Source organism: Aedes albopictus, chromosome 2 (assembly GCF_035046485.1).
Source record: "Aedes albopictus strain Foshan chromosome 2, AalbF5, whole genome shotgun sequence".
NCBI classification, from domain to species: domain Eukaryota; kingdom Metazoa; phylum Arthropoda; class Insecta; order Diptera; family Culicidae; genus Aedes; species Aedes albopictus.
In genome coordinates this window covers 104,695,624-104,722,090 of record NC_085137.1, presented here as the reverse complement: position 1 = coordinate 104,722,090, position 26,467 = coordinate 104,695,624, and the positions used below count along the sequence as shown (strand labels likewise).

Sequence of the window (26,467 nt, the reverse complement as noted above, 5' to 3'; positions counted from 1 at the left end):
AATTGGTTTTACCAGAATTTTTCAATAATTTTACCAAACGTTTCTTATGAAGTTTAAATAAAATATTTCTCAGAAGAACTGCAAAAAAATTTTCAGTGATCATTAGACGAACCATGGACGTGAAGGAATACCAGGAGAAATTCCTGAAGGAATTTCTATATGCGTTTTTGTTGGAATCTCTGGAAGAATTTCTGCTTGAATCACTGAATGAAATTATGCAAGAATTTCTGTAGAAATTCCTGCAGGAATATACGCAGGAATGTGTACCTGCTGAAAATCTGGGATAAATTTTAGCGCGAGGAAATGCCTGATGGAATGCTCGTAATAGTTTGTAGAGAACCGCTGAAAGAATTTTCGAAAACGATTCTTATCAGAATTGTTGAAGGAATCTCTGAAAAAGTTCCTTAAGGAATCTCTGGGGGATTTAAAAATATCCCCAGAAGGTTTCTTGAGGAATTTCTGAAGAAATTCACGAAATACTTTCAAAAGAAACGTTTGGTGAAATTTTGGATGAAGTCAATGGCAGATTTTCTAATGGTAACAATGTGAAAAATGTGAGAGATTTCTTTTTTTCTAAAGGAATCTATAGATGACTTGCTGACGGAAACTTTTGATGAATTTCTAAAGAAATCCATAGAAGATTTTCTTTAAAAATCCCTGGAAGAGTTTCTGAAAGAATTCTCAGAGGCCTTCCTGATTTTTGCAGGTATTTCTGCAGGATTTTTCATAGAAACCCATGAAATAATTATTGAAGAAATTTATTGAAGGGTTTCAAAATAATCCTTAAAGTTATTTTTACAGGAATCTATTTAAGGGAATTATTGAACAATAGTTATTTATTTAACGAATTGCAAAAAGTTGATTTTTTCAGCACGAGTCGAATATTTATCCAACGAGGCTTGCCGAGTTGCATTATGAACATTATACAACTATTTTTTATTATGCAACTCATTTCAGTTGCATAATGAGCCAGTTCGGAAAATTAGCCATTATGATACCAAAATAAGTTATATAAAATGTAAATTATGATACTGAATTGCATAAAATCCTTTTTAAAATATCGAGAGGAATCCTTTTCCATGGAGCGGAGGGATTCCTGAGCAATCCTTCAAGATAATTTTGAAAAGCACCTCCAGAAGAATGTTTGATTTGATTGTTTTGAAAATTCCTAAGAGAGGTTCTGAGACAATTTCTGGAGAATTTTTAGAGAATATCTTGAAGAACTTCTGAAATATTTTTTAAAGATTTTCTGGAAACTACACAACAAAAATTCCGAAATTTATGAACGTATTTCTGGAATGTTTAATTTATTTTGAGGGAATGAAAAGCAAAAACTCACTTAAGTGGATGAATACGACTTCAGTGATTTCTGTTAGATTAACATGAGTTTAAGCCTAAAGGAACATTTATTGGTGGTAACAATTGGATAAACTGAAAGAGCATCTTCATTTAAAATAATTTTTGTGGAGCCTCGTGGCCGTGCGGTTAGCGTCACCAATAAGGTGGCCCACACTTAGGCCGATGCAAATATTTAATTTGTTTTATGTCACTCCCCCCTTCAAAAATCCCAAAATATTGAAGGGGTGAAAAAAAAACATGGCGTCCCATGACTCATTTTCAATAGAAATTTTTTTTACAAGCAACTATTTTTCAGTAGTTGAAAAATATTTTTTCAATAGTTGGGTTTTTTTTTAATTTTTCAAAAGTTTTTTTTTGTTTGTTCCTTATTTATTTTTGTCCCCCCCCCTCGTACCAAATGAGAGGTCTCGGACATAAAAGAAAAATAATATTTGTATCGGCCTTATATATCAAAACATAAATTTCGAAAAATGCCAAGTCTTACCTCCTAAATCCGTTGTTTTGGACTCCCAGAAGCTACGTTCAAAATTTTGAGCAAAATCAATTAAGCCTAAGGGGGCGTTCAAAACGCTTGAAATTTGTATGGGAAATCTTGGTCAAATGTATGTAAAAGTTTTAAGTTTTTGTATTTTGCCGCTAGGTGCCGCTGTAAGCGTTCAATAACCAAACTCTTTGGTATTATTGTAGTTGACTATATGCCAAACAACTTTGTCGAAGACCGCAAAGTGATCCAACGTCTGTGAAAAAAGTTATACCCTAAGTAAAGTGAGGATAAACTTTATTGTTGTTTTTCCAATACATGACTTATGAACTGGGGGTTCGGTAGTTAGTTTAAAAAAAACAAGACACTTGTTAACTCGACTGCGCCTAAAATTGAAGTGCGCGTTTATTCAAATTAAGGACAGACTTGTAAGAATCCCAAAATGGCAGCCACAATGGTTGACTTTGGGACCTACTCACGATTTCGAGGGCACAAATCTCTTCATAAACAAAACCAGCGCACCTGATCTTTTTATTTCAAGCTTATTACAAGTGAGGAAGAACAGAATAATGAAATTCACTGTTGTTTGAAGCTTGCTTTTTGAGATTTGTGTGTCTGAAGTTCGTATGCACTGTTGAAACGGGATTTCAAGATGTTTGTCCTTAAAATTACTCCAAACCTATCATCAAAGCCCTAACTGACCTAGCTCCTTACCAGGAATTCTGCCAACATGCCATGGGTGCTATGGTCGTCGTCGTCGTCGTCGTCGTCGTCGTCATCATCGTCGTTGCTGCATGCGCGGGACTGTATCTAAGTGCAACGTGTTGTGCGGTGTCGGATTATGCTAGGGAAGCAGATGGATTGGACTGGTGGCGACTAATTGAATCCAACGTGACGGCTACTTGTTGTTGTTGTTGTTGTTGGACTTGGCTTAAGCGATGTGCCAAGTCCCTTGATGATGCATCCGGCCTCGAGGAGTGGTCTTTAACTACTCCCCCCTTTGAAAAAGAATCGTCCCGATTCGTTTCTGAAATTGGAACGTTTTTGGTGATTCGTCGTATCGACTTCCTTTCTCTTGCGCGAAACATTCCTAAAGATGGTTCGAAACTTGGGAATTGTTTTCCATCCTAGGATAACAATCAGGATAATAACAGTCAGGAAACTTAAGGTGGAAATAGTCATCGATGAGTACGTTCCGATTCTATGACTCTTAACGAAATCTTCCAGAAATTTACGATTAGCGATGTGAATCTCTTCGAGCCGCCGTGTCGGTTCGAAGTGACTTAACGATATTGAGAGCCCATCTAATGGCAATTCCACAGGTGTTTCTGTTGCGATAAGCTCGGTATTTTCGAAAGTAGAACCATTCACATATATCGAGCAGTTGTGGAACTCTAAAAGGTATGATCCGGTTAAGTTCCTCTTTGTAATACCGCAAGATGAATCGATTTGCAGGTTCCTTACGGATTTCAGTACTAGAAAATTTTCCATAATAAGCTTCATTTCGATCGGATTGGTGCAGTTCGTGAAAGAACAATTAGCTGATAGTCCTTGCAATAGTTCTGGAATGCAACCGTCATTGGTTTATCAAATTGCCTCGGTCGCACAACCTCCGCTTTTGGATACGTTTGCATTCTCTGGTGACAATAAATGTTGAATCGTTACCCCGCATGGCATGGGTTGGTGGCATTTTTAGAATCTTGTTCCCTACTGGCATGGGTTCCAGAAAAAAGTTTTCGTAAACTAAATTTCCTAATAAGGCCGGAACAAATCTCATTTTCTTCTTTTGTCACTTTGCTCGTAGACTCGTCAAGGGGGTGGATGGTAAATAATAAATTTATTTGATGAAAAATTACCCAAACAAATAGGCAAAATCATCAAACTCATCGGATTTGTTAAGACATTTTTTCGGCGGCTCTAATTTCACTCTATTTCTTTTTATATTTCTTGAATAATTTATTTATGTCCCCCCTCAAAATGTCAAATTCCGACCAAAACTTTCCGAGGGGGCGGTGACCTAAGAGAAAATCGAAATTTGTGTCAGCCTAACGGGGCAGATATCGCGAAAATGATTTTGGAGTGGTTATGAAATGCCGAAAGTTCTAAGAAATCGTATGTTTCTTCCAATGTATCAAGGACTACCCCCTTTTCTTCTAATTTTGTTGTAGCAAAACCTAATTCTTGAGAGGACAGAATATTTTTTGACAGAATCTGAATCTTTGCGAGTCTAATGGCTTCAAAAATGTCTTCAAGGTGGGATTTTAAATAATCAAGATTAAAATGGATTTTGAAAATTTCCTTAAATATTATGAAATCCTTTCGGGCTGAACAGTTTCTTGCTAAGATGAGATTTTTGCTGATTTGAGCCTGTTGGCTTTCCAAATGGTTTATGACTCTATTTAATCTGTTTTGAAATTGCTGGTTTATCAATCTTTGCTCGTTGTTTTCATTAATCAAAATTTTAGAATTTAGATTCAGGTCTTCTAAATTTTTGGAAATTTCTATGAGGTCATTATTGTCTAAATTGCCTGTAATGGTTTTGATTCCTGTTCCAATAAAATTGAACAACCCTCTCCTGGGCCTAATTTTGGGTTTAAGTTCGAAGAAAAGTTGCTGAGTATTGCTCAATTTTGTGGAAAGTAAATCTGTCATTTCTGAATAGTTGCCAAAGGAGTTTATGCCAATTATATTGATTTTTAGCCTTCTGAAGATAGGCTCGTAATCAATAATATGAAAAAGCTTGTGCTCATCTAGCTTCCGAAAGCTATAACCTTCCTGTAGGGCTAGTATTCCGGGATTTGAGGCCAGATTGGTTAATCGGATGGATTGTGTAGTACTCGGTCCGATTGAAGTAAGTAGTGAAATGATGGTGAAGAAAATGTTGGTATCCATGTCCTCTTGTCCAGTGTGTACTCTAAAAAAAACTTGATTTAATATTTGTTTGTAAGTTTAGATGATAAGGATTAGTTTCGTAACGCAAGGAGTCCTATTACTTTCAGTGGTTTTCTGACCTAAAAAATAAAAAGAATATTAGTATCGTCGATGTTTGGTTAAGAAATAAGATGGCCCGTCATCTTGGGTACCTTGAAAATATCGGTTGTTCACTGGCACAGTATTTTTCCCGATCCCGAACTCACTAACTGGACTCTGGAGACTCGCGGACCGACCTTCGATTTCAGAGTGGATGGAAAACGGCAGCGGCAGACACTGGGAGACCAACACACGCGGGTTTGAACTGGGTTTTCGGATTGCGGTTTAGAGATAGGTACGACGTGCACTGGGTTACAGGTTGAAGAAGACTAACTCTATTCATGGAATGGGGGTTCGGTTTTATAGGGTAGCGTATTCTAGTGTTAGTGTTTATTCTTAAATTAGTGTTACGAGGGTACATAAAGGGGTATATAAGGGTCGATACAATGGAATCGAGGTTCTCAAGGCCATAGTGGCTTTCTCTTTTAGAAGCTACATCTATTTACCGTTATGTTAATCTTTTGTACAAAATCATTTAGGGTACAGTTATACAAATTCATTTTACATAATTTGCTATTCAACATCCCGGCCGCCAAAATGAATTCATTCCTCCTCGTCTGGCGCTGTACGGCTCACTACGCTCAACGGAGCAGTTGCAAGCTCTGCGTCTATTTCCACAGGTAGCAGACACAGCCTACTAACTGCCCTCTGTGTCACTCCAGCGGCTGTCCTTACCGAGACAACTCTTACGAGCCCATCCTTGCCCGGATGAACTTCGACGATCCTCCCGATGGCCCACTTCTGCGGAGGCAAGTTTTCGTCCTGCAACAGGACGATCGTGTTCTTGACCAAGTTCGCTGAAACCTCCGTCCAGCGGTAGCGATTTTGTAGGTTGCTGAGGTAGTCTCTGCTCCATCGCCTCCAGAAGTGCTGGGACAAGTTCTGAACTCGCTGCCAGCGCGACAGCCGTTTCTCCGATACGTTTCCAAGGTCTGGCTCCGGTATGGCATTGAGTGGTCTGCCAACCAGAAAGTGTCCTGGAGTCAGCGGTTCCAGGTCTTGTGGATCCTCGGACATTGGTGATATCGGGCGGGAATTCAACATCGCTTCTATCTGAATCAGTACAGTTCGGAGTTCTGTTTCAGTGAGCAACGCGTTCCCCACTACACGACGAAGGTGAAATTTCATTGACTTCACCGCAGCTTCCCAAATGCCACCCATTGACGGCGATCTGGGTGGTATGAAGTGGAATTCTATTCCTCCGTCGGTGCACTCCTTCGTCACGGCGTCCTTGTGCGCTTGGGACAGAAACAGTCGACGTAGTTCTCCCAACTCTCGCTGCGCACCAACGAAGTTACGACCGTTGTCGCAGTAGATGTGATGTGGTTTTCCTCGCCTGCCGACAAAGCGACGAAGACTGGCGACGAACCCCTCGGTAGTAAGATCAGGTACTAAATCGAGATGTACCGCCTTGATCCCTAGACACACGTAGACTGCGACATACACCTTGATCGAAGCCGCCTTGCGACTCGAGTGGCGCACGTAGAGAGGTCCAGCAAAATCAACGCCAACGTTGTCAAATGGGAAGGATCGGTTGACCCTCACTGGTGGCAGATCTCCCATCATTTGCTCGAGCAACCGAGGACGAGCTCTAGCACAGGTGACGCACTGATGAACAACGGATCGAGCTAGATTCCGCCCATTGAGTGGCCAAAACCGTTGACGAAGCGACGAAAGTAGAAGATTTGGACCACCATGGAGAGTCCTGGCATGTTCCGAAGTGGCGATCAGCCACGTCAGGTGATGTTTAGCAGGGAGCACGATAGGATGTTTTTCGTCAACGGAGAGCGCCGAATGATGGAGCCGGCCGCCGACTCTAATTACGCCCTGGACAAGCGACGGCTTCAAGAACCGCAGCTTTGACTTCTTGCCAACGGGAAGCCCCTGCTCGAGCTGAGCGATCTCCGGACCAAAATGTTCCTCTTGCACACGACGAACGAGACCGACGAGCGCGCGATCGATTTCCGCGGACGACAACGGACCGGTAACGCGATCAGTCACTTCGCGACGAGTATTTTCACGGAACCGATGCCCCCACGCACAAACTCTTAGCAAGCGACCGAGCTGCGAATATCGGTCGATAATGTCTTCACTCTCTGCTATTATCGGTAACGCGACGGTTTTACGAGGTTCTAGTTCTTCACTTTGTTCGATATTTACAACGTATTTGTCCGGCCACGGTAACGATAACAGTCTGAGCCATCTTGGCCCATGCCACCAGAAAGTGCACTCAGTCAAATCCCGAAGATTGACGCCTCGTGATATCATATCCGCTGGGTTATCTTCCGATGACACGTGATTCCATACGGCTGACGATGTGATCTCCTGTATCTCCGCCACTCTGTTCGCCACAAAGGTTTTCCATGTTGATGGTGGTGCCGCTAGCCAGCTCAACACCACGGTGGAGTCCGTCCACAGGTAGACGGGTACGGAAAGAGATGTGCTTTTACTCACCAACTCGAGCAAGTGTGCTAGCAAGAGCGCAGCGGAAAGCTCCAACCGCGGAACCGATTTGCTGTTGATGGGCGCAACACGAGATTTAGCTATCAAGAGTTCAACAGTGCACTTGTTGTTCTCATCCACTGACCGGAGGTAGATGCACGCACCGTAGGCTAGCTCCGACGCGTCGCTGAACCCGTGTAACTCAAGCCGGTGGTAGGGGTACTTCACTACTGCGCGGGAAACCTTGAAGTCCCGGATGAAGGGTATGCTGTCCTGGAATTCCTGCCAATCCTTTCGGAAACCTTCTGGCAACGGCGCGTCCCAGTCGAGGTGTTGCTTCCACAGCGACTGCATCAATATCTTCGCTCGAACAATCGCAGGCCCTAGTAACCCAAGGGGGTCGAACAAACTGCTCATTTGGGATAGAACGGTTCGTTTTGTCAGCGGTGCATTTTCCTTCAGGTTGGGTAACTTGAACGCGAGTTTATCGCTTGCCGGTTCCCAAAGCAGCCCAAGAGCAGATATTGGGTTGTTTTCATCGAGCTCCAACAATGTACGCGTTTCCCTCAACTCTTCCGGAATGACGTCAAGGACCGCCTGACAGTTCGATGACCACTGCCGAAGCGGAAATCCTCCTGCGCGAAGCAACTCGATCATTTGACTGAGAATTGTCATCAGCTCCGTTTCATCGCTGCAGCCACTTAGAAGGTTGTCCATGTAGAAATCCTTCCTTGCAATTGGTGCCGCAAGCGGGAAATTCTCCTGCTCGTCTTCAGACAGCTGCTTCAGCACCCGTGTCGCCAGAAAGGGAGAATTATTCAGTCCGTATGTTACTGTCACTAGTTGATAGGCCTTCAGAGGATGTTCCGAGTCAAAGCGAAACCAGATTCTCGAAAGCGGTTGATCATCGGGGTGGACTAGGATCTGCCTGAACATCTTTTCAATGTCGGCAGCGATTACGAAACGGTGCATACGGAAGCGAACAACTATCTCCACCAAGGCATCTTGAATCGTTGGACTGGCAAGCAGGACGTCGTTTAGGGATATGCCGGAACTTGACTTACAAGAACCGTCGAAGACCGTACGCAGTTTGGTGGCGGCACTGTCCATCTTCAACACTCCGTGGTGGGGGAGAAAAAACTGCGGACGTTGGCACAGCTCTTGGGAAGAAACCTCTCGCATGTGTCCCATGCCCAGGTACTGCTGGATGAAGTTGTGGTAGAGTACCTTCTTCTCAGGATTCGCTTGCAATGACCGCTCTAACGAATAGAAGCGCTTCGCTGCCTGGACTTGGTTATCCCTTAACTGAAGCAAAAGCTCTTCACGTTTCGGTAGTCTAACAACATACCTTCCCTCCTCGTTGCGTATTGTATTGTCGATGAAATGCTGTTCGCAGTACTTTTCTTCAGGGGACCAAGGTTTGGTGTCACGGACGGTTTCCAGCTCCCAAAACTTCTGGAGAAGTTCCTCGATCCGGGCGGTGTGGGTGGTAAAACAAGCACGAGGATCAGCATGGTCATGATCAGCAACTGGACACGCTCCGGATACAATCCACCCGAGGACTGTGTTTTGTAGAGATGGCAGCTTCTCACCTAGTTGAATCCGACCATACCGTATGTCGAAGAAGTATTCGGCTCCAAGAATGATGTCAACCTTTTGCGAAACGAAGAAAGCAGGATCCGCCAAGGTTACACGCGGGGGAATCGGCCATTCCTGGATGCTAATGGTTGAAACAGGCAACTTGACAGCGAGCGACGGCAACACCAGGAACTGCGGTTCGACGGAAAAGGCGGATGTGAGAGACGATAACTTCGCGGAGACCATCTGATTCGACTTGATAGTTGCTTGACCGATACCGGAAATTACCACGGGACTTGGAGCATTGGTTCGAGAAAGATGCAACTCCTGGCATAGTGCACTCGTCATGAAATTGCTTTGCGAACCAGAATCTAGTAGACACCTGGCTAGCACCTTGCTTCCATAGTTTCCCTCGATCTCGACTAATGCAGTTGGTAGAATCACTGTGTTTGGGACCTTCACCGTATCGCAAGTCATCATGGCTACATTCAGGTCCGTGTACGCAAACGGCGGTTGCGACTGGGCAGACAGGGTTGACGACGAGGATGAACGGGAATCTTGTAGGCTCGGTGCTCTCGATGTTTGTGGTGGACTAGACGGCTGCGCCACCATGGCAACTGGTCGAGAGGGTTGACTGCCAGACGAAGTTGGAAGTGCGAAGTTTGCCCCATGAAGCAAGGTATGGTGCTTCTTGGAACATCGGTTACAGGTTTTCCACGGACAAGCTTTAGCGAAGTGGTCAACCTTCCGGAGGCAGTTCAAGCAGAGTTTGAGGTTTTTTGCAAACTCCAGCCTTTGGTTCTCGGAGAGCTTGTTGAAATCTGGACACTGATACAGGAAATGATCTTGGTGACACTTCGCACATGTTCGAGGAGATTTAGGAATGGACGAGACAGGTGGCGAACTAACATGAACGGCGGACCTTACCGGTTTGGACTTCGCATCCCGATCTCTAAATGGACCTACTGACTGAAGCACCCTCGCATAATTCTGCAAATAATTTACCATCCTCACATACGACGGCAAGTCCTCGTCATCATCGTCTTCATCGCCTTCAGCTGTGCCTCCTAGAACGGCTGCTACGTTGTCGGAATCGAGACGAACGCAATGATTTTCCCATTCCCTCAAGGTGTTTGGATGTAAGCGAATGGAAAGCTGGAAAACTAGCAGAGAGCTCCAGGCAAGCGTATCCTCTCCCAACCGCTTCAATACTGCCAAATGCTGCTCGAAACGATCGACAAGATTGAGCAATTCCTCTGCCGACTCCCTTCTCATCGCCGGGGTATCAAACAAAGCTTGGATGTGGAACCAGCTGACGCTTATTCTCGTACCGCAATTTTAGTGCTCTCCACGCATCGCGATATCCGTCCTGACTGACCGGAACGGAATTGACTATCCGCGACGCGTCACCCTGAACGAGACCCTTTAGGTATTGGAACTTTTCGTAGTCACTGATCTCTGTACAGCAACCGATAGCGGAATCGAAAGCATCGCGAAAAACGCACCAGTCTTCTAGCCGCCCGCTGAAGCGCGGTAGACTCAACTCAGAGTACCGAATGTTAGTCACTGTTCGTGGGGCTTGAGGGGGTGGCGGAGTAGGGTTTCCCTTTTGTAGTTTCAAAGCAATGGCGCGCATTACACAGTACGATTTATCGAAATTAAGTCGTTCAGTCTTGTACGAATCATCACCGTGAACAGTCTCTAACTCGCAAACCACACGACGGTATTCATGTGCAATTTGCTCTAACCTTTCAGACCACGCATCGACCGAATCACTTAACACTTCTCCTCCATCAGCGAAGATGGTTTTCAGTTGCTCGAAAGCGTCAAGCAAATGTTTTTTGGTTCCCCGCAGAAGCACGGGGTTCGACTCGGGATCTGTTTTCGGGGGCATTTTAACGTGATACGACACGGAACGAATACGAACGAATAGCTCCTTCCCGGGTCAACGCGCGGGTTGACTCTACCGAACCGGGGCGAGCGACGAAAATGAGCGACACGCGACGAGCCAACCGATAGGCTTTCGCGATGTCGTGTGCAAAGAATAGGAAAAAAGCGGGGTACTTACGCAACCGATGTGCTTGCTGCTCTTCTCCTCGCGGCCGCTCTCGCTGGATGAAGCGGCGCAGCAAGTTGAATGCCAGCAAGAGGGGAAATTCTCTGCTGTACTCGCTGCAGTGCCGGTGCTGACGGTCGTCACACCAACACAACGATCTCGGGAACTTTCACAGATTCACACCAGTATCTTCAAAATCGTCCACTAACACGTGTTCACTTAGTAGTTCCGGTTTTCTTGTGAAGACCGACCGGGTTTCTGGATCATCCCACAGATCCAGCGAAGAGATTTTGGTCTTCAACAAGCGAAAAATTCTACCACGGCACAAACACTTCAAAGTTCCTCTGCTGACGGTTCAGCCACGCCGACGACAACGATACGACAGCGACAACTCAGAGATTCGACTTGCAGTCTCACCGTTTGCGATTTCCGTTGGCGCGTAGAGGCTCCGGTTGGCTTGTAGTGATCGCACCGGTGTCTGGTTCATCCGACAGAACCAGAGAGAAATTTTGACCACTAACAAGCGAGAAAAATGCCACTACGCGCGAGAACACTTATAGGCGGTGCTGACACGCTCAGACGCGCCGACGTCACTAGGTATCACCGAAATGTTGTCGCTATTGCACTAGTCTTCTTCGCGAACGCGTGGTTGGTGCCTATAGACGCACACTCAACCCGCGTGGTATCGAAAATCGCTTCCACGTTGTACGCGCACTTCCCCTCTGCGCAAACCGATCACTCTTCCACGGACAACGTGGTTCCCTCGTACACACACGCACTAATTCTGTGGCTGAGCGACTCTCGCGACGCGCACTCTCTTCACGCTCTCTTTTTCTACCCTCGCTTCAAGCCACGCTTCCCACACTACCGTCGCGTATGCAGCATGCGTACGAAAATGATCTGGCCACGTGGTGGGTCGGGTACGCTGACGCTGCTGTTTGATCTTTCTGCACTTTTGCCGTTTTTGCACTGGTCACTTGTCCAACGATCCGGCTCGAAGGACCACTTTGTTCACTGGCACAGTATTTTTCCCGATCCCGAACTCACTAACTGGACTCTGGAGACTCGCGGACCGACCTTCGATTTCAGAGTGGATGGAAAACGGCAGCGGCAGACACTGGGAGACCAACACACGCGGGTTTGAACTGGGTTTTCGGATTGCGGTTTAGAGATAGGTACGACGTGCACTGGGTTACAGGTTGAAGAAGACTAACTCTATTCATGGAATGGGGGTTCGGTTTTATAGGGTAGCGTATTCTAGTGTTAGTGTTTATTCTTAAATTAGTGTTACGAGGGTACATAAAGGGGTATATAAGGGTCGATACAATGGAATCGAGGTTCTCAAGGCCATAGTGGCTTTCTCTTTTAGAAGCTACATCTATTTACCGTTATGTTAATCTTTTGTACAAAAACATTTAGGGTACAATTATACAAATTCATTTTACATAATTTGCTATTCAACATCGGTTATACAGATAAAAAGTTAATTAATTATATTTCCTTTTTTCATTGTGTTTGAGATTCCATTCGAATAAGTCGCGGATCTCCTCCACGAGATCAACCAATGGTTTGGTTATCTCCCTCCTCATTGATTGATTGACAGCTGCTCCTGCCGCCAATTCAAAGAGACGTTCCACGATTGTCATTTGTGCGTGAGCCTCTTCTCGAGTTGGTTCTAAAGGTCGCCGGCTTCTTATCCGGTTCCTTATTTCTACCAGCTAGATATGAACCAGTGAGACGAGTATTCTTTCGCTTGCATCTGTATTCATGGTCGAAGCTGTAAAAGGAGATAGTGTCCCATCACTTCCTGAGCCTTCGAAGTTTGGCTTTATGATGTTTTCTATTATTGGTATCAATGTATGTTTGGGTTCGATCAGTTGCAACTTCAGTTAGTTGGAACTGATCTTTTGTTTTTGATTTTATGCCTTGTGTCCTCTGGAGGACGCTCGTGCCCGGCACTAAAATTGGAGGTTCCCCTCTTAGTGCATTGTGGTAACTAAGTTGCGCTTTCTGAGTCTTTATCAACTCTAACACAGTTTCATCATAGATTTTGTCGCGATATTCTATGATGGCCTCCATGTCTAGAGGTCTTTCTGAACCATCCTTTATTCCATAAAACACTTTGCGAGGCTTAAGTTTTGTGGATGAATGAATACTGTTATTATACAGTGTACAAGCTATGAAAAACTTTTCTTAATTGGATAGGCCTTCAAACTTGTGCTTGTTTGTTCTAAATATTTCGCCAATTGTGGAGTGGACACGTTCCACGATCCCATTGATCTGACTATAATTTGAAGGTGTAAAATACTGTTGAATGTTGAGATCATACAACAATCCTCTCACCTCGATTGATTTAAGTGCGGGTTCGTTGTCCGACACTATTAACTTTGGTTTCCCGTACATTGAGAAGTATTTGAGTAAAGCTTTACGGATATCCGCGATACAGCGTGACTTAATAGGAAGTAGTATTCCAAATCTCGATAGTTTGTCAACTACCGAAAGAAATAGGTTTGGCTGGACAATATAGATGTCTACGTGTATAATGTCTAGCGGCTGTTTCGGAATTGGAGTTTCCGCATGTTGTATTTTGTACGGATGCCGTTCGTATTTTTGTTTATTACAAGTTTGGCACAATATGACGTACTTCCTCACCTTTTGTTTAAGATTGGGGAAGAAGAACCGTCTAGAAATTTCGTTCTTATTTTCCAAAATACCTCTATGCGCTATTTCATGTGCATCCGCTATAATGGTATTTTGTTCCTCTGCTGTTGTTAGATCAATTAACAGCTTTTGAGAAATTTTTACTTTGAAGGTCCTACACCTACTAAAATAAGTCCTGTAAACATGCTGAATAAATCCGAATAGTGTTTCCGGGCAAAAAATACAGTTAGTCTTTCGCAAATCCATGTAGTCGCGAAAGATTCTTATTAAAATTGGAACGCCATACACAAATTTGGTAATAGTTCTCCGATATACCTTAGGGAATATTTCCTCGTAGGTCTCGGATTAATCGTTGCCTATTTTTAATATTATCTGATTGTGAAAAACATTGACTGGTAACTCAGTGAATCCAATTAAATTGGATTCGTCTGAATCAGCTGAATGGACAGAGCTATCGTCGGTCGACTGCTCCTCCTCATTAACGTTAATCTCTTCTACAATTGCTGGTTGCAGTGGACTACAATCGTTAGAAGGATTACTACTGGTGGTAGCTTCCTTTGGTATCCTTGATAAGGCATCAGCTACTACGTTCTGCTTACCTGGTCGATGGATGATTTCGAAATCATATTCGAGGAGTCGTAATCTCCACTTGACCACTCTAGTATTTGGTGTCTTCAAATTTAAGGCATATGTAAGAGGTTGATGGTCAGTGTATAGGGTGAATTTTCTCCCGAATAAATAAGGTCGGAAGTACTGTGTCGCCCATACGATGGCCAAAAGCTCTTTTTCTATGGCTGAATAATTTTCTTCCGTTTTTGTCAGAGTCCGAGAAGCGAACGCGACTGGTTTGTCCTTTCCTACTTTACCTTGTGATAGTACTGCTCCAAGAGCAAAATTACTAGCGTCAGTGGTAAGAATGCGCAGCACATGATCCATTACACGCTGGAATGTGGTTCTTGAGGCCAAATGGCATGCGCAAACATTCGTACAAACCATGATCTACCTGAAATGCTGTCTTTGGTACGTCTTTTGGATCCACCTCGATTTGGTGAAAACCGGAGGCTAAGTCCAACGTGCTAAAGTATTGGCATTTACCTAACTTGTCCAATATCTCTGTAATATTGGGTAAGGGGTACTTATCATCTATGGTTTTCGTGTTGAGCTTCCTGTTATCAACTACAAGACGCCATTTTTGCTTCCCAGAAGCATCGGATTTCTTGGGCACTATCCATATAGACGATGCCCAAGGGGACGTACTAGGTCTGATAATGCCTTGTTGCAGCATTTTCGATACTTGATCTTGAACTTCGTCCTTGTGAATAAAAGGGTATTTATAACTTTTAGTGTATATTGGTAGTTCATCGCTGGTGTTTATGTGGTGTTTTACTACATTGGTGAAAGATAAATCGTCTCCATCCCTGTAGAAAACCGTGGGATATTTTTTAAGTAGGTGAAAAAGTTTAGAATATTCCTCGGTAGTGAGGTGATCTGAACGTACTTCTCGCTCAATGTTGCGTACGACTGCGTTGATAGCTGCGGGTGTAGTTGAAGGAAATTTTACTTCTTCAAAATTATTTATGTCTAATATTAATTGTTCGCAATCGATTTTTTCGATACTACGGGTCTGCTGGTCACTGATAAAAAGAATGTTGGCTTTGTTTTGGTCAACGTTATAAATTCCTGAGGGAATGCGAATATTAGGAGCAATGTCCAAATCACGCTCTATATAAAAATCTCCTGAATAGGTGGGTAATTGAATTTCTCGGACATTATACGTGGATTGATGGAAGTTTAGTTCTAGTGTATCTGGAAATTTCTTCTTCAATGGAATAGTAACGTTTTGTAGAACTAGGTGATTTGTTGTTGCATTTATTATACATCCCAATTTATGAAGCGTTTGATATCCAATGATCCCGTCGAAAAAATTATGAAATTTGAATAGATGAAATTTTTGAAAAAGAATGTAGCAAGAAAAAGGGTTGAAAAGAGTATAATGATCTATGCTATGTAATCCATTTATGTTTTTGACTTTATGTCGTGAACCGGTATAAACTTGGCTTTTAGGAACTAAACTCGGGGAAATGTAATTGCGGTTAGCTCCCGTGTCGATCAACATTTTTAAAGTTCTATTTTGTCCTAAACAGACTTCTAAGTATGGAAGAAACTGAAAAAACTTATGATACGAAAGATATTCTGCTTGCAACCTTCATTGATATTGAAGGTGCATTTGATAATGCATCCTACAGATCCATGACGAGGACAATGTTAAAACGAGGTTTTGATATACACTCCCGTTCAAAAGTTTGGGGTCACCCCCTCAAAAACATGTCATTTTTTTAGGCCCACATCTCCGCCAATTTGCGTCCGATTTCAAAACCCTAGGTTTCATTCAAAAGATAATATGTCAAAGAAACTTTGAACATGATTTAAAAGAAACTTTTTCAAAAATTTTTGTATGTAAACTTAACCCAAAGTTGCCAAATTTTCTAAAAAATGAATATAAACTTACGGCTGTGTCGCTGGAAGTTGGGTCGACCAAATTTTAAGATGAGAGCGGTAATATGACCCATTTTCTATTAGCTTTCAACTGCTTTTTACAGAACTTAGCTAAAAAATATAGAAAAAAAGTTATTAAGTAAATTAATCCTTGATGTCATCGACCAAAAGTTTGGGGTCACCCCTCAATATGATGTATCGGCCAAAAGTTTGGGGTCACTTTCGTAAAACATGGAAAAGTGATTTGATGATATCTTCGTCATCTATAGTTCAATTTTAATTATTTTTGGCTCATTTCAAACATAATTAACTAAATTTACGTTTGATGTCTTCAACTTAACGTATTTAACGATTTTTGTATATAAAAATGTTATGTAAAGTTAGCACATTTTACCACGTTTCAAAAAATGAGGCAACTTTACGTTAAGTTTTAGTATGTAAATTTCAACAAATATGTGTGGTTCAATGTCTATGCAGTAAGTATCATTCATTTTGTTTCAAATAAGCCAAGAAGAATTAAAATTGCATGAAAGATGACAAAGATATCAACAAATCACTTTTCCATGTTTTACGATAGTGACCCCAAACTTTTGGTCGATGACATCAAGGATTAATTTACTTAATAACTTTTTTTCTAGTTATTTTAGCTAAGTTCTGTAAAAAGCAGTTGAAAGCTAATAGAAAATGGGTCATATTACCGCTCTCATCTTAAAATTTGGTCGACCCAACTTCCAGCGACACTGCCGTAAGTTTACATTCATTTTTTAGAAAATTTGGCAACTTTGGGTTAAGTTTACATACAAAATTTTTTGAAAAAGTTTCTTTTGAATCACGTTCAAAGTTTCTTTGACTTATTATCTTTTGAATGAAACCTAGGGTTTTGAAATCGGACGCAAATTGGCGGAGATATGGGCCTTAAAAAATGACATGTTTTTGAGGGGGTGACCCCAAACTTTTGAACGGGAGTGTATGTATCGTTAAATGGATTAGTGAAATGTTATCAAAAAGAGAAATTTCATCAGAACTCGGTAGTTCATCTATATCAATCAAGGCAGTAAAAGGTTGTCCACAAGGGGGCGTTTTATCGCCACTTCTATGGTCCCTTGTGGTGGATGAACTACTGACAAATTTAGAATCACAGGAATTTGAAGTGATAGGGTTCGCAGATGATATTGTGATCATAGTCAGAGGTAAATACGATAGTGTGATTAAGAGTAGAATGCAAACCGCTCTTAATTACACAACTCAGTGGTGTATGTCTGAAGGGTTGGATATCAACCCTCAGAAAACAAATATTGTTGCTTTTACTAAAAGGAAAAAGTTTGAGATTTCTAATCTTCGTATGAAAGGAACTCTCATGACACTTTCATCGGAGGTTAAGTACTTGGGAATCATTTTAGATAGCAAATTAAACTGGAATTCACATTTGAATCACGTTATTTGCAAAGCAACAAATGCATTGTGGGTAAGTAAAAGAACTTTCGGTAATAAATGGGGTCTGCGACCAGCAATGATTCATTGGATTTACACTGCTATCGTAAGACCCAGAATTACATATTCTGCATTAGTATGGTGGCCAAAAACTAAGCAAAAAATTGCGATAAAAAAGTTAGAAAAACTACAAAGGCTGGCTACCGTGTCTACTACTGGTGCAATGCGTAGCACTCCTACAAAAGCACTAGATGCAATTCTAAATCTTCTTCCATTACATCAATATGTTCAACTAGAAGCAGAAAAAGCCGCATTACGGCTTAAGCGAATCAAGGTCTTCTATGATGGTGACATCAAAGGGCATTTAAGTATTTTAAAAGAAATTCAAATCAATCCATTAGTTGCAGTCAATGATGACTGGATGAAAACGCAGTTCAATTTTAATCGTTTATATAACGTAGAAGAGCCGGACCGTACCATTTGGGATGAAGGCGGACCGCAAATTCGTCCAGGTTCAATCGTTTTTTATACCGACGGATCGAAACAAAACGATCAAGTGGGAGCTGGAGTAATAGGCCCTGGTGTTAGTTTGTCAGTCTCAATGGGTAGATGGCCAACCGTCTTCCAGGCTGAAATACAAGCAATACTAGAATGTGCCACATTTTGTTTGAAGAGGAAATACAAGCATTCAAATGTTTGCATTTTCTCTGACAGTCAAGCAGCGTTAACTGCTTTAAAATCTTACAGCTGTAATTCGAAGTTAGTATGGGAATGTATTCTCTTGCTACAGCAATTATCTGCTAACAATACCTGCCAGGGCACCAAGGAATAGATGGGAATGAAAAGGCAGACGAACTAGCAAGAATAGGATCATCAAAACCTCTTCTAGGCCCAGAGCCTTTTTGTGGCAACTCTCCATGTTCCATAAAAATGGAACTGAGGAACTGGGAAAGGGTTATGGTTCATGCAAATTGGAATAAAACCCAAGGTGCACGACAATCTAAAAAGTTCATTACTCCAAATGTATCAATTACAAACAAGCTTCTTTCACTGTCCAAAAAAGACCTGTGCACATATACAGGACTAATAACAGGACACTGTCTTACCAATTATTACAAGAAAATAATGAGAAAAGTTGAAGATGATACTTGTCGATTTTGCGATGAGGAATCTGAAACCTCTGCACATTTATTATGTGACTGTGTTACACTCTTTACTACAAGAGTAAGATATTTTGATAAGGGATTCCTACAGCCCTCTGAAATATGGTACTTACAGCCTTGTAAAGTAATTAATTTTATACGACACATTCTTCCCTGCGGGGAAACATCCGACGATCATGCGCTGAGGGTCTCTGCTCATAGTGACCTATCGCCTTGATATGTGGTTACATAGATTAAAGCGGGTGGTGTATCACAAAAGATCAGAAAATTGGTCGCAGTGATAAGTTACCCTACAGAAATAAAAAGTATGGAAGAAAACTCAATCCTCTTCCTGTTGCTGTACTTCCGGGGGAAAATTTACTTCCTCTTCGTCGTTTTCTTCTTCGTCAACTTCCTCGTGCATATTAATTTGCCTTTTAAATTTAGAATTTGAGAAACTTTCTTGCTTGATAGCAAGAGGGAGTCTCGCGCTATTAACCTGTTCTTGATTGTTCGATGGAGGAGTTGGTTTTGGTACAGAATGAGAAGGGTACCCTCTGGAGTTTGAATTTCAGCTCGTATTACGGAATGAACTAGTTTGGGGTCTCTGGAATCTCTGTGCATCAGCGACTGGCTTTTGATATGCTTTAGCTCGCTCCTTTTGCCGTTTGGCAGCATTGTCCTGATCCAGAGCGTGCTGGTATGCGGAAAGGAGTGAACTCGGTTTACTCGTTCTTGTGAGAGCTGAGATTGGGTCATACAACCCATCGATGAATGCGTTTACAAGCATTGCCTCATAGGTGTCCATAATACTATTAGCGCAAAGCTTCAGATTGTCGTCTAATGATACTTTTGCTCTGATGTCTGATAAAATCACATCGCAGTTTTGGTAAAATTCTTCTACACTGAGATGTCCTTGCCTAAGATACGGAATTTTACTAAAAATTGTAGACCAATCGCGTTTATCCGCAAATCTGTCTTTTAAAATTTGTATTATAACCGCCCAATCACAAGGGGAGTTGTTATTAATTAAGGTTTCGATAGCTTTGCCCGTGATTTTGTCCCTTATTACGGAGGTCCAAATCAGTAGGGCACTATCTTTGTCACTTTGTGGGACAGAATTTAATGCACATTGTAGTTTCTAATCGACTGATGCGATCCAAGCTGGTAGGTTTTTTACGTCACCATCATAACCGGGTACTAATTTGATAATGTCCGGTATTCTGGACACATCAAAAGTAACTGATTGTGGGTTGTTAGGCCCAGCGGGCAAATTTAACAACCGGTCTAATTGGATTCTTTGTTGCTCCAGACGTTGCTGGAGCTCTTCGATTTGGTTTTCTAGTTCCTGGGCTCTTGCCATTTTGGAACGCAAAATCATGCACTGGTTTCACTGTTCACTTATTAAAGGTAAAAATTAAAACTACTTACAATTTCGTCTGCCGATATTCCCTCGGTTGATGAAGCTAGTTGGTCCTTCGTGTTCGGTTGACTCCTTCCGGATGTATTCGCAATCCCTCGATGAACCGTCGATGGAGGCTTCCGTGTTTCGATCTTCCCTCGATGCTCTTTCGCCGGAACACACAACACTCGCGGAGACAACTTCGAATCACTAGATCCTACCGACCTAAGCCACTTATGACCTGGGGGTTTGGTAGTTAGTTTTTAAAAAACAAGACACTTGTTAACTCGACTGCGCCTAAAACTGAAGTGCGCGTTTATTCAAATTAAAATTACTCCAAACCTATCATCAAAGCCCTAACTGCTGACCTAGCTCCTTACCAGGAATTCTGCCAACATGCCATGGGTGCTATCGTCGTCGTCGTCGTCGTCGTCGTCGTCATCATCGTTGTTGCTGCATGCGCGGGACAGTATCTAAGTGCAACGTGTTGTGCGGTGTCGGATTATGCTAGGGAAGCAGATGGATTGGACTGGTGGCGACTAATTGAATCCAACGTGACGGCTACTTGTTGTTGTTGTTGGACTTGGCTTAAGCGATGTGCCAAGTCCCGCTTGATGATGCATCCGGCCTCGAGGAGTGGTCTTTAACTCATGTAAAGGAATAATATTAATAATGCAATCTCAATACTTTGCCTCACTTTACCTAGGGTATAACTTTTTTCACAGCCGTCGGATCACTTCGCGGTCTTCAACAAAGTTTTTTGGCATATAGTCACCTACAATAATACAAAAGGGTTTATTTATTGAACGCTTACAGTGCCACCTAGCGGCAAAATTCGAAAACTTAAAATTTCTGCATACATATTGCCAAGTTTTCCCATACAAACTTCAAGCGTTTTGAGCGCCCCCTTAGGCTCAACTGATTTTGCTAAAATTTTGAAGGTAGCTTCTGGGAGTGCAAAACAACTGATTTAGGAGGTAAGACTTGGCATTTTTCGAAATTTTTGTTTTTCATATAAGTGTGGGCCACCCTAGTCACCAAGCGTATAAACGTACCATGCCATGGAGTGAGGGCTCGATTCCCACTCCGAGTGATGAAAATTTTTGTAAGAAATGTTTCTTCCTCGTATCCACTGGTACTCGTCATGTGTGTCGTGTCCGTTGTCTAGTGTTAAGTTTCGTTCAGTCTGTACAGCCTCTGGCTGAAGACGGTGTCCGTGTCTTTTTTTAAACACTGTAAAATATTTCAATGAATGCAAAGGAAATTCTCGAAACTAACTTCAAGACTCCCAGCAAGAATTTTTAGGAATTTTCAGAGTTACTTTTTTTTGAAAATATCAGCGAAAACCGAACAAATTCCATAAATTTCACCGAGGTCGCCTGGTAAATTCTGAAAGTTGCCGTCATAAAAAATTTTGTTTCTGACATCCTTATGTATCATTTGCAGGATGAGCCCTCCAGATTTCTGACTATGTGCAATTTTCGGGACACCCTTCCTTATGCTTATAAACATAAACACATTTAAAAAGCGGCGTGATATAGTAATGGTTTTATTTGTAAACGACTTACGGGCCTTTAAAATCAGAAGATGAACATTAGTATGGGACAAACATCAAATTCTCGCTCCAGTCGACATTTTGGATTCCATTTAGGTCCCATATGAACTGTGCAAAATTTCAGCGCAATCGGTGAAACTATAATTTAGCGCAAGCGGTCCAAAGTTTTCATAGGATTTACTATGGGAAAACTTACACTTTCAGCTAAAAAATCCCAGAGGTCGCCCCTTGTCTTCTTAATTCAAATCGATCTACGCTTCTTGTAGAAAAATCATTTAAGGGGCCATGCACAAATTACGTCACGCTTTTAGGGGGGAGGGGGGGGAGGTTAGCATAACGTGACGAACCATACAAAAAGTTTTAAGGTCTCATACAAAAAGTGTGACATAGGGGTGAGGGGGGATTGAAAATGGTCGATTTTTGCGTGACATAATTTTTGTATCACCCCTTATGAAACTTTCCTTCGAAGACCGCAAAACAATTGGATGCTTGTAAAAAAAGTTATTGATTTTTTACCGATTAGTGATCCAACGAACGGCTTTTTGTTTTGTTCCTATTAGCAGCACTGTAGCTGCTACCTTGGATGTTGCTGTTTCTGGGGGTGGTGATGCCTCCCGCCACCCCATGCAACAACGGCAGCAGCAGTGCTGCTGATAAAACAAAACAAAAAGCCGTTCGTTGGATCACTAATCGGTAATAGGGTATCGCGCCACTTGGGCGGTGGCTTCTATATTCGTCTGTTTTCCACTATAACTCAGTCAATTTTGAACCGATTAACTTGAAATGTTGTACACGGGTAGATACTATACCTATCTCACCACATTCCAAAAGTTGTGTCAATTGGTTCAAATTTGACTGAGTTATAGTGGAAAACAGACGAATATAGAAGCCACTGCCCAAGTAGCGCGATTCCCTAAATCAATAACTTTTTCCACAAGCATCCAATCAATTTGCGGTCTTCGAAGGAAAGTTTCATAAATTATTTTTCTACAAGAAACGTTGATCGATTTGAATTAAGGAGATAAAAGGCGACCTCTGGGATTTTTTGTTTGAAAGTGTAACTTTTTCCATAGTAAATCCTATGCAAACTTTGAACCGCTTGCGCTAAATTATAGTTTTACCGATTGCGCTGAAATTTTGCACAGTTCATAGGGCACCTAAATGGAATCCAAAAAGTCGACTAGAGCGAGGATTTATTTTTTCCATACAAGCGTGTCCCATACTAATGAACATCTATTTACTGTGTCTCAGCTTAACCCTTATGTGGCCAACAGGGTACCCAGCGCCCATTTAAAAGCACGGTGTAGAAAAAAGCAAAAAGTTTGTCGGACACATAACGGTTAATATTGGGACTCAGGTGCAAAGGCCTAGATTCATATAATCTATCGTTGGCTATAAATGAGAGCAGAGCGCATGCGGTTACTTCAACAGACAATGAATGGTAAATACTAGGGTGATTAGCCTAGTATTTACCATTTATTTACAAGCATTCTTTTGATTTACGATATAAAATCCGTCGTTTATTTAAATTGTTTCAATATACGTTTTCTCATTTCTTTTCAGCGGACATTCTGGGTAAAGCCATCGGAAACCTGCATGAATTAATCAGGAAGCCTTACGGTTGCGGGGAACAGAATATGCTCTATTTTGTGCCAAATATTGTCGTTTTGGACTATCTCAGCGAAACCAATACGGTGGCCGAAGACGTGAGGAACAAAGCGAGAGATTTTCTCAGCAGTGGCTATCAAAATCAGCTACGTTATAAACGATCCGATGGCGCGTTCAGTGTCTGGGGTCAATCGCACCAGGGCAGTACGTTTTTGACGGCCTTTGTAGCGAAATCGTTCAAAATAGCGGCCAAATACATTGATGTGGACAAAGCTATAGTAGATGCTGCATTCGATTGGTTAGCGAAACAGCAAACCCCAGACGGGCGGTTTCCAGAAGTGGGACAAGTTTTTCATGCAGACATGCAAGGTGGAATTCGCTCCAACAGTTTTGCTCTCACCGCATATGTTCTAATTGCATTTGCAGAAAATGAAGAAGTGTTCAGACGATACAAATCGGTTATGACCAAAACTACCGATTATATAGCAAATAATCTTGACAAAATGAACGATGCGTATGAACTCTCATTAGCTACCTATGGATTGATGCTGGCAAAGCACGGCAGTCGTAGAGAATTCCTTGATAAACTGGTAGATTTATCAATATTCAATAAAACTACGACTGAGAGATATTGGGATAGAAAACCAGTGTCTGTTGAAGTAACCGCATACGCTATGCTCTCGTTTATATCCGACGATAAATTATATGAATCTACGCCTATGATGCGTTGGCTTAACAGGCAGCGATATGGTCTAGGGGGCTATCCTGGAACGCAAGATACGTTTGTTGGATTGAAAGCATTGGCAACGTTCGCTGCTAGGTCATCCGGTGCTAAAAACAACTATCGCGTAACAGTAAAATACAGCCCGAACGTTCAACGTAAATTTGACATAGACAAACACGTTCCCATGGGTATACATGAGCTAGATATTCCCAACAATATCAGGAACATGATAGTGGAAATCGAAGGTACCGGCAATGGTTATTTCCAGGTGTGGTACCAGTACTATCAAAATATACAAGTGGCTAAGCATAGATTCAACATCACAATTGATCAACTTAACACCACTACCGACAACATACAGCAGTTGGATGTATGTGTGAATTACGTTCCAGTTGAGGCTTATCAACTATCGGGAATGGCTTTGGTGGAGATATTTTTGCCCAGCGGATTTGTAGCAGAAGCTGATGCCATCACAGATAAAACTGGAAGGATTCAGGTAATCATTGTTACATTAATTTTCTGGTATCCATTAGGGGGGCAACATATTTCTATTATCGATTGCAGAAAATTGAAAGACGCTTCTCAGATACTTCGATTGTTGTATATTATGATAACATGGGACCCGAATCAGACTGTTTCCAAGTTACTGCCTACCGTCGTTATAAAATTGCATTGCATTTGCCATCTTACATCAAAGCGTATGATTATTACAATGACGGTATGTTCACCTGTAAAGCTTATAGCTTCATATTAATCTGTTCTCATAATTGTTTTCAGAAAGCTATGGCATTAAACAGTACGAAGGAAAGGTGCTTCAGCTATGTGATATTTGCGAAGACGAGGACTGCGAAACATTATCATGTTGAGAGAGCTCGAAATAGAATAAACTGTGTTCATTCATTCAAAAAAAAAAAAAAAAAAGAGGAGATAATGACAATTTAAAATACTCAATCACCAATATTGCGAATTATTTGATGAACATTTTTGTCCTTGTTATTAGAGTATTCGTTCCGTTATATACACTGAAATAAATTTTATTGTGAAAACTACCGATTCCATAGTAACCGTACCTATGATTTTCAACCAACAACAAAATCTGTGAAGTTCACTGAAATATTTTTGAAGTTACAATGCATTGCAGTAAATTTGGCTAAAACGTAGTCACCTCGACAACAAAACATTTTCAACTTCCCCTGGACACGCATCTTACAACACAGTATGGTTAAAAATACAATGCTGTTAAATTTAGATTATTTTCGGTAGTGTTAACTGCACTGCTAGTCTAAATGACAGTGGTTTAGTGGAACTAACTGGAAATTGTTAAATAAAAACAAAATCGCGTTAAGTACTGTTCCTTTGAATTACACTAAGAATTTGCATCCTTTAACAGATACGTATTTCGACCTCAACTGTAAGGTCGTCTTCAGTGTCTTGTACTTGACTCGACTCAAGTACAAGACACTGAAGACGACCTTACAGTTGAGGTCGAAATACGTATCTGTCAAAGGATGCTTAGTGGAATTCAAAGGAACAGTACTTAACGCGATTTTCTTTTTATTTACAGATATTCCCCTAACAAGCCCAGGTTAATCATCATCATGGAAATTGTTGTCGGTTGCGAATCATAGGTACACCAAAACCTCCATTTAGGTAATGGGTCGGGACTGCCTAAATAGAATTTTTACCTAAATGGATTCATTACCTAAATGGATTCAGTTCATTACCTAAATGGAGTACAAGGTTGCAAAGAAATTTATTCCGCCAGACTGAAAAATTGTTGAATGTCGGGTCAATGTCGGGTAAATTTTTATCGTATGTTGGGCCACTGTTGGACCAACATCGAACAACTGTTGGGTCTATGTTGGGGTTGGAGGCCAAAATAAAAACAGGTGAATGATAGGTTAATGTCGGGTATGACGTCATCAATCTTAAGTACTCCAACTGTTCTGAACACTACCAAATTCTATTTAGGTAACGTTACCTAAATGGAGGGACCTAAATAGATTTTACCTAAATGGATCCTACCTAAATGGAGGTTTGAGTGTACAGTTATTAATTTTACCATAGAATCTGTACTTTCTACAACAAAATATATTTCAGTATATGCAAAAAGGGGTCTTCAGTTACCCTAGTGGTTGAGTGGTTGCGGATCGCCAATCCGCGGAGATGGGGGGTTCGATCAAGGAAGTGACATCCCTATCCCACCAATGCAATGTTTTCATAACTGCGGCTCAAGCTGACAACCTATCTTTCAAATCATCAGCATAGTTTTAATGAGGGGTGAGGAAACAAGAAGACCATAACAGTCCCCTGGGCTCGATTCCCGTTTTCTCTACTCACTGGGCACAGTGCATCATTGTGCTTCCCTCACAATGTACAAATTCATGCAAATGGCAGGCACATAAAGCCCTTCACTTAATAGCTGTGGAAATGTTCAAAGAACACTAAGTTGAAGAGAGGCTGACCAAGTTCCAGTGGGAACGTAGAGCCATAAAAGTAGAA

The 26,467-nt window shown here is 41.8% G+C and overlaps 4 protein-coding genes across 4 annotated transcripts in view; 1 reads left to right on the top strand and 3 right to left on the bottom strand.

Moving 5' to 3' along the window:
• LOC134287690 (uncharacterized) overlaps positions 1-26,467 on the bottom strand; it is a 303,954-nt gene that overhangs the window by 232,449 nt on the left and 45,038 nt on the right. The window lies entirely within an intron of this gene.
• LOC134286149 (uncharacterized) lies at positions 5,414-10,165 on the bottom strand. Its single transcript, XM_062847720.1, has one exon. It carries the CDS (start codon positions 10,163-10,165, stop codon positions 5,414-5,416), a length of 4,752 nt encoding a protein of 1,583 aa, XP_062703704.1.
• Positions 10,176-10,784, bottom strand: LOC134286148 (uncharacterized). Its single transcript, XM_062847719.1, has one exon. It carries the CDS (start codon positions 10,782-10,784, stop codon positions 10,176-10,178), a length of 609 nt encoding a protein of 202 aa, XP_062703703.1.
• Positions 23,170-24,865, top strand: LOC115255076 (thioester-containing protein 1 allele S3). The gene is made up of 3 exons (XM_062850188.1): positions 23,170-24,461; positions 24,530-24,683; positions 24,743-24,865. Exons 1-3 carry the CDS (start codon positions 23,271-23,273, stop codon positions 24,829-24,831), a joined length of 1,434 nt encoding a protein of 477 aa, XP_062706172.1. The 5' UTR covers positions 23,170-23,270; the 3' UTR covers positions 24,832-24,865.